Source organism: Taudactylus pleione, unplaced genomic scaffold (genome assembly GCF_031769625.1).
Source record: "Taudactylus pleione unplaced genomic scaffold, aTauple2 ptg000375l, whole genome shotgun sequence".
Classification (NCBI taxonomy): Eukaryota; Metazoa; Chordata; class Amphibia; order Anura; family Myobatrachidae; genus Taudactylus; species Taudactylus pleione.
The window spans coordinates 583,200-597,500 of NW_028284776.1; the positions used below are offsets into that span (position 1 = coordinate 583,200).

At 43.3% G+C, this 14,301-nt stretch overlaps 1 protein-coding gene across 4 annotated transcripts in view; it reads right to left on the reverse strand.

Moving 5' to 3' along the window:
- The window catches only part of DLG3 (discs large MAGUK scaffold protein 3), a 237,297-nt gene that overhangs the window by 81,816 nt on the left and 141,180 nt on the right, over nucleotides 1-14,301 (reverse strand). For all 4 annotated transcript variants that reach the window (XM_088444989.1, XM_088444988.1, XM_088444986.1 and 1 more), the window contains 2 exons: nucleotides 8,331-8,487; nucleotides 6,520-6,622 (listed from right to left, as the gene is read on the reverse strand). In XM_088444989.1, coding sequence (XP_088301115.1) covers nucleotides 6,520-6,622; nucleotides 8,331-8,487 — 260 coding nt within the window. The remainder of the gene's footprint in view (nucleotides 1-6,519; nucleotides 6,623-8,330; nucleotides 8,488-14,301) is intronic.

Sequence of the window (14,301 nt, forward strand, 5' to 3'; positions counted from 1 at the left end):
CTATCCATATGCTGGGTTTTAAGGCCATCATCATTATCAGTGCACATTTGCACAAGCCATATTCCTGGATAAGATATCCACCTGGAAAGAGGAGTATCTATGCATGCACACAACTCTTCATAGCTCGTAATTCAGTCAATATGCCCTTGACGCGCCATTTCGTAAACTTGGCCCCAGTGCAAATGCCCCATTACTACCAAGTTGGGGGCACTGTATATGGGGCGTTACTGGGGGCACTGTATAAGGGGCACTGTATAAGAGGCACTACTGGGGTTACAGCACTGCAGGGCTGGATTAAGGTCTTTGGGGGCCCCTGGGCAACAAGCTTGTGGGGGCCCCTATGAAACTGCTATATATATATATATATATATATATAATTTATATATATATATATATATATATATAGTCCAAACCCCAAATGGATGGATGGATATATATATATTTATACACATACATACACACACACAGTATATATATATACAAGCTATATATACTGTACATATGTATATATGGGTGTGTGTATATATATATATATATATATACTGTGTATGTATATATAAACACACAGTATATTTAAATTATATATATATATATATATAAATACACAGGATATATGCATATATATATAGCTATATATATTACATAGCTATACATAGTGTGTGTGTATATATATATATATATATATATATAGTGTCTGTGTATATATATATATATATGTGTATGTATATATAGATATATATATATATATATATATAAATGTGAGCTACCTGCCTGTCAGCTCTGTAGCTCAGCTCACGATAACTGCACCACTGAGTCTGAGCTGTGTCATGGGGGAAGGCATAGAACAAAGGAGCCACTGGCACTGAAAATCTCTATGTGCTGTAGCCTCGGTACTGACAGTCAAAGTCTCGCAACACTTGGCGTCATCTCGCGAGACTTTGACTGTGCGAGCTGACGCTGCAGCACATAGAGAAGATTTTCAGTGGCTGGCTCTGACTATTGAAGCTCCTCGGCGGCCGCTGTTTAGGGAACAGCTTAGCCGCCGGAGAGGATAACCGCGGAGACAGCTACATGCTGTTCTCCAATACAATATTTGTAACAGTGGCATGTCTGGGGACAGTGTGGGGGCCCCCTATGTGTGGGGGCCCCTGGACGACCGCCCCTAATGCCCCGCCTATAATACGGCCCTACAGCACTGTATAAGGGGCACTACTGGGGAAAGGGGGGTCTTTAATAAATCATGCTGGCTGTATTTTTTTGCCTGCTGCAGTCATGTTTTTAGTGATAGAGTTGTGTGTGTGCCTGTGTCAGTCCGTGTGTGTGTACCCCGTCATAGGATGAGTGGTATATTTTACTGTAGTGGTCCTAAATCCTGTGTAAGCTGTTTCTATCTACATATTTATTTATTTGTGTCTAGATGTTTTTTCATTGGTTCGGTAACCAAGAATTTGGAAACCCCCCTTTTCAAAATCCTGCATTTGCCACTGGATGTGAAAGCATTTCCAGATAAGTCTTCTAAAGGGGAATTTAATTAGACACGTTAATTTGACGAGTGTGCAAAAGGGTGGTTGCCTTGGGCTTTAACGCTAGGGGCTAATCAATTAGAGCCCCTTTTTCACTCAGACCCTTTTTAACACCCATTAAAATGTGTTAACGCCCGTTAACACATTCATTTAACGGGTGTTAAAAAGTGTCTGAGAGAAAAAGGGGCTCTAATTGAATAGCCCCTAGCGTTAAAGCCCATTGCTACCACCCTTTTTCACACTCGTTAACATACAGGATCTGTGATAAGTTCATCGATCTATGTGTTAACGGAATCGGCATGTATTAACGCTGGACCTAAGCACGGAGGATGAAATCTCGACGCCCGAAGGCTGGCAGATGAAGATCCCGACTATGGTAAAAAGTACCCTAACCCTCCCCTCTCCCCCCCCCCCAACCCTCCCTTAGGGATGCCTAACCCCAACCTCTACCCCCTAGTGCCTAACCTTAACCGCCCCCCAGGGGTGCCTAAACCTAACCCCCCCTCCCCGCACCCTAAACCTAACCCTCCTGGGGGGGTGCCTCACCCTAACCTCCCCCCTGGTGGTGCCTGACCCTAACTCCTCTTCCCCTAGCCTAACCTTCCCGGGGCGTGCCTGACCTTAAGTCCCCCTAGGAGTCCCTAAACCTAGCCCTCCCCCCCTCGCTCCTGATGCCCGGCTTACCTACATTCGGTATGCCAGGCGTCGGGAGTTCGGCGTGGGGCTAATGATAGGCGTCGGTATTTAGATGCCTATCATTAGTTCCATGCCGGGCTTTCACTGTCGGGAAGCCGGCGGTCGGCATTTCGACCGCCGGCTTCCTGACTACATCCCGCGTTAACAAGGTCTTAGCACCCATTAACAGGCAATTTATTTGGCATTTCTTTTCAAGTCCGATCAGTTCCGAAAAAAATCCCCGTTAAATGCAGACCGCAGCTAATTGAATTACCTCCTAAGAGGCGTATCTCTTTAGGGAACTGAAGAGCCGAGTAAAGTTTTGCGATGTTGACTATCAGAAACACTCTCTAGCCACTTCTAATTTGCTGTAGCTAGTACTACTTAATTTGCAGCTACTAATTCAGATTATTTGTTATTTACATTTGGACTACTGCAGGAAAGCATAGCTAATGTTCACCTAGTTGAGTGATTATTTGCAACTGTGCATAAAGTTCTGAAAACCTCTACGACAGATGCGTTACACACAGTGGGCCTGATTCAGAGCCGGACGCTCTTTGAGAGCACTCGCTCTGAATCAGGGCGTCCCTGTTTTTTTTTTTGTAAAGACGGCCTCCTGGCTGCTCGCTAAGCTGTGGGTGACCACCCACAGCTTTAGCGAGCGGCCAGGTGATGGTCGTGACCATTGGGGCTTGCGACGAGACCCTTGTGGTAGGGTCTCATTCCCACAAGCCCCAGTGAGCTTTCGGCTCTAATACAGCGCCCCCAAACGGCAGGCGTTCCTTCGGGAATGCCTCCATTTGGCCAGCCATCCCCCCTGCCGGCCTCCAAAACGGGGCAAGCTGTCAATCACAAACGACAGCTGTCCCGCTTTGGTGCAAGACCCGTAGCGACGGAGCGCCCGTCACTGGCCGGGTCTCGCGCACGCCGGAGCTGGCTCCGGCGTGCGCATGCGCAGTGGGGGACCATCGACCTACTTGCGATCGCTGTGCACTCGCGAGCGGGTCTGAATCAGGCCCAGTTTACAAACAAAGGTGCTGTAGCGATCGATTCAGACAGTATCAGAAAGGTGGAGGAAAAGTGGTGGGAGATGGCTACTATTGCATGCAAAAATGGTCCGTTCAGTGGGCTTATTATAGGAGTCAATGTGAGTTGCTGCATTACCAGATGTACAACCGCAAGCATAGCAGACCATGGTCAGATGGAGAAACTGTTCCTGCTATAAGACTGGTGCAATGTTTGATGGTGCGACTGATGGTGGTATACAAGGATGCACCAATCGTTATGACAGTGGACCTGATTCAGAGCAGCTCGCTAGATGCGATGCTCGCACCCAGCGTATGCAAATTCGGCAAAGTGACACCATGGCAGGCGCTTTTTCGGAAAAGCATAATCACGCCCACTTTGTCTGTGCGAGTGATCACTTTGAGTATGCAGACACCCATTAGCGTATGTAGAGCCGCCCACTAGCGCACGTCATCTCCAGGAAGTGTATTAAAACATTGGTACATCGAGGACCATCAGAAGGGCACACAGCGCTTGTGGTTGCCTTACCTTACCGCAAGCACTGTGAGGATTTCTGTGTAAAAAAAAGGCTGGTGACGTCTATGACGCTGTCTGTTAATTATGCACGCCTTAGAAACGGCGTTGCAACACTGAGTCACGCCTGCGTTCGCACCTCCACTCCCCCGTGTCCTGCCCCTGTTACCACCCACAAACGGCATCTCCTGTCACTCATTACACTGGGCTGTCTTTGCTTGGCACTCTGAGTAGTTTGCGCGCACGCAGTACGAAGCGTGCGCATGCGCGGTCGCTTAACATTGGCCGCTTACGAGCGAGCGGCCGCTTGTGACCGGGTCTGAATGAGCTCCAGTGTGCACAGGCACTAAAAGTGGGCGTCTCAGTCCTTGAACATTCGTCCATAGAGATGTACACAAGGGAAGAAGTCTGTATCACATTTACATAAACTCGCAGATGGGCGTCTAACAATACACGCTTCTGTACACTTTTGCATACGACTCAGAACTAGCCCCATTAGGTGTAAGTATACATGCCTGAAAGTCTGCCGTACTGTTATTCAGCGGAGATACATCCAACTTCACATACACACATAAGTATGGCATGTGTTTTTCTGTATATGTTCACAAATGTGTCCAACTTTTACATCTTTACAACATTCTTAAGATACACAATAAACAAGCCTCAACGTGAACAACACCAAATACAAATGCAGATAATATATATTAATTCATAATAAAGCAACTTACCCAGAAATAAAATTAATAATTTATAAATTCACTTTCCATCTCGTATATTAGCTTTAAATGTCCAACCCAGTTCTATGTAAACTTAAGTATGTTGTTATAAACAGTGCAGCAAGTCCAGTTTTTATCATTAGTACAATTTCGATTCTCCTTACTAATCAGTTTTCCAAATTTTTACAGGTGTCAGTATTATGTGAAAAACAATGTTTACTACTTACAAACTATAGTAAATGAAGCAGGTTTTAGCCTAACATTTAAAAAATAGCACTGCCTCTCACATAATATATATGGGGTAAATTTACTAAGAATCGTGTTTGGGCGAGATTGCATTCTCGTGCGAGTTTAGCCTGTTTCCCAACTCGCAAATTTACTGAGGGCAAACACGTGCAAACTTGCAGAAAACAAACATCGAAAATCGCACAAATTTCAAAAACACGACCACATACACCATCGGCAAAACTCGCAAGTACTTTCTATAGGAAACAATACAACATGCAAATATACCAAGAATCGAGTTTTGAAACTCCCACGAGAAATAACCAAACTCGCAACCAAAATAGACTTATCAAATAGACTACCTCCTGAGGTAAGTGTTTGCATTTATTCACAGGTGTTTTCATTTGCAATTAATGGGAACACAATGATGATGCTTATTTAAAGGGGCTAAATCAGCTGCATTGATTTGCGTGAAGCAAAAATGGCAGAATATACTACCAGTGCTATTCATTGCATGTTGCTGGGATTTCAGAGTCTCTACCACCCGACTGGAAGGACCCAGGAGCAAGAAACTTGAGCAGGCTCATGAGGTAATGTAGGTACCACAAAGGCTGCACAGGCCATGTTTTTTTAGGAGGCATTTGAACCTGAACCTGAACGCATTGGCTGATGATGAGGTCATACAGATGTTCTGGCTGAACCGTAACAACATATTCCATCTGTATGACCAAGTCAAATTGACACATCACGTTCCCACTCTGTCTCAGGTCTGTATAAGCTTCTAGTGTTGTTGCACTTTCTGGTTACTGGTAATTTTCAGTCTGTGACTGGTAGATCTCTGGATATCCCAGTCAATATTCTCACGGTATCTAACTCTGGTTTAGTGGCATTTCAGCCACTAATAGATACCTGCATCTGCTTCCCTAGCCAGGAGTCACAGTGGCTTGCAGTCAGGATAGCTTTTTATAGCATTGTAGGGTGATATTCACTGCACTCACAACTGCTGCCCAGATGGCAGTCTTGCGGCGGGTAAATGTGCTGGTTGCCTTTCGTCCAAACAGCATGTGGTAGGATTTCATGACCTCCTGCACAAGGGCCATGTTCTCCTCCACAGAGAATTTCACATTGCGCCCCGTCTAGGTCTTGTTTCTCTGCCTGGGCGCCTCCTCACTGCTGCCTGTACTGCTCAATAGGGCCTCTCCTCTGCCCTGGAAATATTCCTATCCCCTCCCTATACAAACACAAAACACACACAAAAAAAGACAACCTAACACAAACCTTCTCTCGACTCCAACCACACACACACACACACAAAAAACACAGACAGGGCAAAAGAAAAAAAAACAATCAAAGACAGAAAAATAAATGAGGCAAACAGATAATACTCCTCACTGTCCCTCTGCAAACCAACAAAACGAACAAAACCCTCAAAGGTTGGGCTGTTTGTGGCGTCTTTATATGCTTGGGCAGTGTGTACATGACGTGATCACTTCAACCAATCAGAACATGTTTCTGGGATGATTAATGCATTCTCATGCTTGTTTTATAAACACATCCATTCTCGCACTTGTTTTGCCAAAAACTCGCACGACAAAACACATTTGCATTCACCATCAAAAAACGAACATGATTTTGCAAAACTTGCTTCTCGGTAAATTTGCGAGTTTGGTCTGGTAAAACTCATTCATGTTCATGGGAACCTGTTCGAGTTTAAACTCCCCCAAGGATGATTCTTAGGAAATTTAACCCTAAGCCTTTAAACTGTAGTTTCTACTTTATTTCTGAAAGATACCATTTGTAATTGTGAACATGCACCCCAGAAAATGGTACATATATCTTACCTTCAGGTCGGTATTGTGCTACAATTGTAACCGTCTGTCCTGCCCGTTTCAATGCTGCTGCAGCTTGTTCATGTGTTGCACTGCGTAGATTCACTCCATTAACCTGTAGCAGAAGAAAATGTCCAGATTTACTGAGGCACCTTACAACAATAACTGATTATCTATATTAGTTATGGTATGGCTACATAAGACTTCAGGTGGTCATATTTCTGGGTAGACTGCACTGCAGCATCTTTCATGTTCATCCTAAAAAGTACGGCTCAGTATGGGAAGATCTGACACAGATATATAGGAGAATGCAGGTTACTAAAGGTTACCTAGCAGTTCCCACCTTTGAAGTCAATGGTGGGAAGCGCTCACTTGCTGAGAGAGGCGAAAGGCCTGCAAATGCTCAGCCCATACATTTCAATGGGAAATGCCGCGGCTGAGCCATCATTGGCGTAGTACCGTAACATGTCCGTGGGCTCCGTTTTTTTTCCGTTTACAGGTGTCGTGGATGCTACATGGACAAAAGGACGTCAATGGCTACAGGGATTGTAGGTGAGTATGTGTGAGTGAGTGAATGAGTGACTGTATGCAAAATAAAATAGTAGAACCTTCAGTGTCTGTGTTTATTTTAATATTTCTTTTGCAGGTGAACTACAGGCACCTGTGGGCCCTAAATGCCCCGCTTGTTGGTACTTGTGGTTCTCCAAGTACCAGCATGTGGGGAGGCTTGCTGGGACCTCTAGTCCTACTGTAAAAGACAATATTATTTCTTCTATTTTTTACACAATCAACCTGGCACCTACCGCCAGGGGTGCCGGGGATTGCCCCGGGCTAACTGCCCAGGCCTAGGGTGCCCTGGAGAGGGGGAAACCCTTTATTGGGGGGTCCTCCCCACGGATCCCCGGCCTGGGCTGACTAGCGGTTAGGTGTTGAATGGTTTGGCTGGGGGACCCTTTGAAAGGCTGCCATCCCTGTGGCATTACACCCCTGCTAAAAGAGTCCGTGGTTGTGGAACTCTTAATTTTTTTCCCCCCTGTATGTTCACAACCAGGACTGGCTAAGATAAGCCTGGTGCTTGTTCTGCTTTTAGGAGGGGACCCCACATAATTTTTTATTTTTAACATTTTACTATTTTTATTAAAATAAGCCTTCACGACTTCTGTGTAACTCGCACCTTGTAATGAAAGTCGCATTACAAGGTCAGAGTTTTCATACGAAAAAAAACGTTATGGACTCGCACAATGTAATAGCCTCAAACTCACAAGTTCGCAGGCTATTTCATTTGGGGAGTTGTGGGACAAACTCGGGCCTTCCAAATGTGTGAGAAGGTCAGAGTTTAAACTCACACAAAAACTCGGACCCTATTACATCCCGCCCAATGCTTCCAATCCAGTTTTTAATGGATGCTTATTATAAGGGGGGGAGGGGGGCAATTCAATTCTCTGTGATATGCGACTGTGGACAGCAAGTTAGCATTACTGTACCCCAACATTGCACATTTTCCTGTACACCTCAGTGGGGTGCTAGAGAAAATGTGTGATGCTGGTGGCCGCGAGGTGCCGGCATTCAGACCATTTCTTCACGGTCATCTCTTCTGACAGAATTGCCACCATAAAATGTTATGCTCCATGAACTGAAAGCTGGCTACAGTTAGGACAGCAATTACTGTATAGTGATTTTAAGTTAGGTGGATGGCGAGTAAGCAATATCCGCAAACGCTGTTTTTAAGGCAAAAAGTAACATATATCGATACTCAAGTTTGTTAACTAATTCACAAATGACTTTTACTGCACACATTAAATCATGTTCAAAATTGTACTTACTGACAGGATGCGGTCCCCACGTCGTAACTCCCCACTGAGGTCTGCTGGTCCCCCAGCAAGAATAAATGATACAAAGATGCCTTCTCCATCCTCTCCGCCAACAATGTTAAAGCCCAACCCTGTGGAGCCTTTGTGTAGAATGATCTTGCGTGGTTCCCTGGAGACACGACGGAAAGACATGTCTAGCACTCAAGTTAGGTGGAAAGGAGAAGAGAGTGGATAGTTGGGAAATGATAGAATAAGTCAGAATAAAGGAGGGAGAACAGAAGAAAGGAAAAGAGCTATGTGGAAAGCAAAGATCTTGGAGTGAGACAAATTAGACATTAATGTCTGACAAAGTACAGTATCTAACTATAAGTCGAGCAACAAAATTGTATAGAAAGTCAATGAGTGACAGAGACAGAAGGATGTTGTAGTCTGCTCTGTATCAACAGCTGGATAAGATGGAAACTGGGTACGGAAAGTGCTGCACAGCCGGTCTGACTGGTGCTATCAAAGGAAATCACTAATGAAACCTCCTGACAAGTTTCAGGGCAGGAACAACTATGGATTGCAACATAAGGTGGTAACTCATCACTTCTCATAGCATCTATCTGCTCCCCCAACAACTACAACTCCTCTCACGGTCACTGTTTCAGGATTTGTATTCCCTTTGTCATCTTATCCATCTTGGTGATTACATTTTCACCTACAAATTATTGGCCATTTATATATTGATCTCTGATTTGTAGATCAGCTGAGTTTGTCCTCATGTACAAATGTCTCCAGTTCCTCTCGTGGCTTCTCCCTCCTACCTTTCTTTGCTTGTCCTTTGTGCCAGTAGCTGCCTCTTGTGGGGTGCAGTGTTCAAGGGTCTCCGATAAGACATAGATGATGAGACATTGACTGTGAACATGAGTGCGGCTCCCAGACTATACTGCTGTCTCTTCTGCCTCTATCACTAATTTCTTGCTCTCACCTGCACTGGGCCCAGTGATTTGTTACAGACCTCTCTGTTCACTTTTGCATTGAATACTCCTCTTCCGCCTAGCTTTAGTAATCTTTCACTTAATCTTCACTAGACAGTGACCTTAGTTCCCTCTGCTTTCACTGCCTAACCCCCCAGTTATCTATCTTAACCTCTTTCTTTCTGACTGCTGCTGCTCCTGCTTCTACCATTCTCTCAAGTTCCAGGAAGCTCTATGCTGTCTCTTGCTGCCCTGTCTGCATCTAACTGGTGTTTAAACACGTATTTGCTCTCCTTCTCTCACTGATACATTCTTCCTCACAATACAAGTAGGGTGTTGCTAACACCTCTTTTCTTCTGTTCCATTAATTTAACCTTTTCCTGTGAGTTTTCAGGTTTAACACTGAGCAACTACACAGAGGATTTGTTAATCCTCAGGCACTTCATGTGTGTGCCTGCTTGTCATTTGCAAACTAAGGCATCCTTTGGAGAGTGATTGATAGTGAGGGACAAAGCAGTGTTAGACATTTCAAACATATAGTTACAAGGCTCAGTAGGATAGGTCACATTCCCATCATTCCAAGTGAGCTGATTGTATCTGAGAAAAGCTTTGCGCTGATGACATCACTAACACACATGACTACCAGGTTGTTCCAACTGTCATTCCAGCCCATGTTTATGATGGGCTGGAATGACAGTTCACTAATTGTCTGTGTCACCTGTGACTCTAGAGGCACCTCCCTAATTAATTTATCTAATCTATTTTCCCTCCCTGATATACTACTTTTTGTCTTTATTATATTAATTTTGCCTATAGAGAGCTACCTTCAGTCCCCCCCCCCATAAAAAAAAAATTTCAGTGTATATATTTCCTGTTCTTAATTTTATCCCCTAGTCCTTGGTCTCTCCTCCCCCTGTCATTTACATGGTAAGTCAGAATACAGATATTTTTATTCATCTGTGCCTAGTAACCGGTCTTTACTATTTAGTATATTCCTGTTTAATAATAGTTTTACACGCTGGTCTCATGATCACCATTGGTCTGTAAATGTACTGACGAAAAATAAGTCAAATTTCAACAATCCTCTTAAAAATAGTGGTCATTAATACCACTAATACCTCTCTACTATGAACATAATAGCAGTGTAGGGTTCTAAGCAACCTTTTAAAACCTCATTCCCATTTGCCTCTAAACCAATGTTGCACAACATATGGGTGGGGCCAGAAATGGGTTCCCATAAACTTTTTTTTTTTGGGTTGCCCTGATTGTCAGATATGCAATACAATGTACTGTGAAATTCCTCTATTGGGGTCCCAGAAAAAATTACATACTGACCCTTAGTCTCTTGAAGTAATGGCACACTGACCTTTGGTCACATGAAACAATGGCACACAGAACCTTGGTCTCCTGAAACAATGGCACGCTGACCCTTGGTAACCCAAAACAATGACAAACTGACCCTTGGTCTCCTAAAACAATTGCACACTGACCCTTGGTCATCTGTAACAATGACACACAGAACCTTGGTCTCTTGAAACATTGGCACATTGAATCTTGGTCTCCTGAAACAATGACATACTGACCTTTAGCCTCCTGAAACAATGGCACACTGACCCTTGGTCACCTGAGACAATGGCACGCTGACCCTTGGTAACCCAAAACAATGACAAACTGACCCTTGGTCTCCTAAAACAATTGCACACTGACCCTTGGTCATCTGCAACAATGACACACAGAACCTTGGTCTCTTGAAACATTGGCACATTGAACCTTATTCTCCTGAAACAATGACTTACTGACCTTTAGCCTCCTGAAACAATGGCACACTGACCCTTGGTCACCTGAAACAATGGCACACAGAACTTTGGTCTCCTGAAATAATTACATACTGACCCTTGGGCTCCTCAAACAATGGCACACTGACCCTTGGTCATCCAAAACAATGGGACTCAGAACCTCTGTATCTTGAAACAATGCCACACTGACCCTTGGTCACCTGAAACAATGGCACACAGAACCTTGGTCCCTCTTACAATGGCACACTGACCCTTGACCTCCTGAAACAATTGCACACTGACCCTTAGCAAAGGATATATATATATTCAGCATGATTTACTGCTGGCCGCATGGCCGGTGGTTCAAATCCCGACAGCGGCATCCCGGCAGCAGTGAAAATCACGATCGTTGAAAGGTAAGTACTTAATGACCTATTCTACCCCTTAACCCTCCCTTAGGGGTGCCTAACCCTAACCTCCCCCCTAACTGCCTAACCCTAATCCCCCCTCTAAGTGCCTAAACCTAAGTCCCCCGGGGGGGTGCCTAACCCTAAACCCCCTTCTCCTAACCTAAACCTAACCTCCCGGGGGGGTGCCTAACACTAAGTCCCCCCCGGGAACCCTAAACCTAACCCCCCCCCCACGCGGCTGTCCGCACCCGTCGCCCGGCTTACCTTCGGCCGGTAAGCAGGGTGTCGAGTTCCCGGCATAGGTAAAATTACATGTCATTAACCCTTGCCGGGATAATACAGTCGGGAAGCCGTCCATCGGCTTCCTGACTGTTTCCCATATATGGATATATATATATATATATATCATGGCCAATTCAATGACGTTGTAACACTTCAGTAAGTGTTTTAAACAGTCCTCTGAATTCTGTGATAGAAGAAACTGTTTGTTATTCTTCTGCTGACTATGTTAGAGTTAAGCAGTTATTAAACTCCCAGTATTCACCTTTGTAACTGAAGGTTTGTAAAACAGGTTTAACCGGAATTGGTCATGATATAGTATAGAACATTAAAATATCTTAACAAAAGCCTCTTCTTTATCCTTCCTTAAGGTTAAATGAGACACTCTAATTGTATAGTGCAGCTATAACCTAAATAAGAGCACTACAGCCTTCATTTTCTAATTTGGAGTTGAGTACTTCAATTCAATATTGGGACAAAAAGTACAGCATCATTACCATGAATGTTTCTAGGAAACTGTAGCCAGTTAGGACCAACAGGTTACAGCTGTTCACAGTCACACAGCACATACAAATTCAACACATTTATACGTTTTTGCATTTTTTAAACACATGCAAACAATGCTCTGTTAAAGGTGGACCAGTATACCAATATTCACAGTGTACACATATTTATTTTTAAACTAAGATGCACTTTACAGAATATATTAATATAACACATATAAGAGTCGCTTTTCAGAATATATTCAATTATCATATACCATATAAATTTCATCAGTCAATGCTTACAATCTATATTTCCTATCACATGATCACATAATAGGGTAAATTTAGTTAAGAGGTCTTAATCAAAACAGCATACTGGCAAAATGCTTTTCAGGAAAGTAACCCTATCTCCAATGGATATATATGCAAATCTATGGTTGTAACTATGCCTTATTTATATATGATTAATTGGATCTATTTATCATTGTCTGTGGCCACAGATTCAGATTTTAGGTACACCTTGCTTTTAGCTGTGTTCTGCGTGACCCACATTTATATGTGATATCACATTTATATGTGTATATTATATACTATATGTGATTTAATAAATCAATATTATTTAATGCAGCGGCTTGTTCAACTCCCCTATTTTTTCTTTTACTAGTTACCATGTATATATAGGTTTCCAGACCTATTGTTGTATGGACAGCAGTATTTAGCTGTGCTATATTAATAATCACATTTATTACTATTTAATATTTTTTTTTTTTTATTGCAATTAAGCTATGAGTTAATTTTTGGCGTATGGGTGGAAGCCCACACAAATACGGGAAGTACATACAACCTGCGCATAGATAGTTCCCTGGTCGGAACTGAACCCATTGCTGCCCTAAAGCTGTTGGGTGTATTTCTGTAAATACAGATGGTACATCCAATGCATTTTATAGTGCTAGCATTTGCCTACAATTTCCATAAACACTTTGGCCCATTGGATATGTTATTAGAATCCAGCTATCTTAAATATTTTTCACCCTATTACTGTATATAGCGAACGGGAAAAAAATTAAACACAGACTTCCTAGAGCCAGCGGCCATGCCCCCTAGGCGTGACATCATGAAGTCACAGGTCTAGGTGGTGGGACCAGCACAGGGTGGCATAGAGCCCTGTTCAGTGCAATTCAAATGGAAGTGGGGTTGGGTTACAAGGAAGGGGGAAATAGAACGGCTGGACTGGACATATCCTGTTGCAAGTTTCATTAGGAACATACTGGCATTATGGGGTTGGCCATAATTTGGTACACCCTCATGCAGTGATCTCAAACCATTCTTAAGGTGCCTACACACTTGGCGATGTGCTCACGATCCGACATTGTGTCCGATTTCCCCTTGAACTCTTCCCAGCAGCTCCCCAAACAGCATGGCAGATCTGAAGATGCGATGCACAACCTTCGGGGAAGCGCATCGGCATCGTGATCGTGAGTGGACACTCACAATTTGGGCATATTTTGACTATTTGTTGTCATGATGCATCAGAATCGGGCAAATCGTGTAAAATATCGCTAAGTGTATAGGCACCTTAAATCACATTAACTTTAAAATGGCACCAAGCCAAAAACTACTCTTCCTTCTTCCTGTGCCCGTTCCATTTAATCTACTTTTTAAAAAATGGTTTATTGCCGTCATTTTTATTACAAGAAATAAACAGCATTAGATTTACATAGCTAAATTTACATCGATCATATTTCTTTTCACTAATGTTCACATATTTGTTTTTCAACTCTCAAGTTACACTGCCTGCCCAAAAGAATAATAGCGAGCCGCCTGACTGATATCTGCTATTGGCAATAACCACTTCCAAAGGCCTCCCTCTAGTAAGATACAATGTCATATCCCTCAAGGGCAACGTAATATATCTAATGTCACTTATCTTCACATAAAACATAGGTGTTGGATTATAATAAATTAGACTGCACACATTATTTGACTAATTGAGCTAACAGTATCACCTTGAAGGTGAGAAACATATCACACCTGGAATCCATAATTAGCCTGTTATTCCCAGAGAAACAATAAAC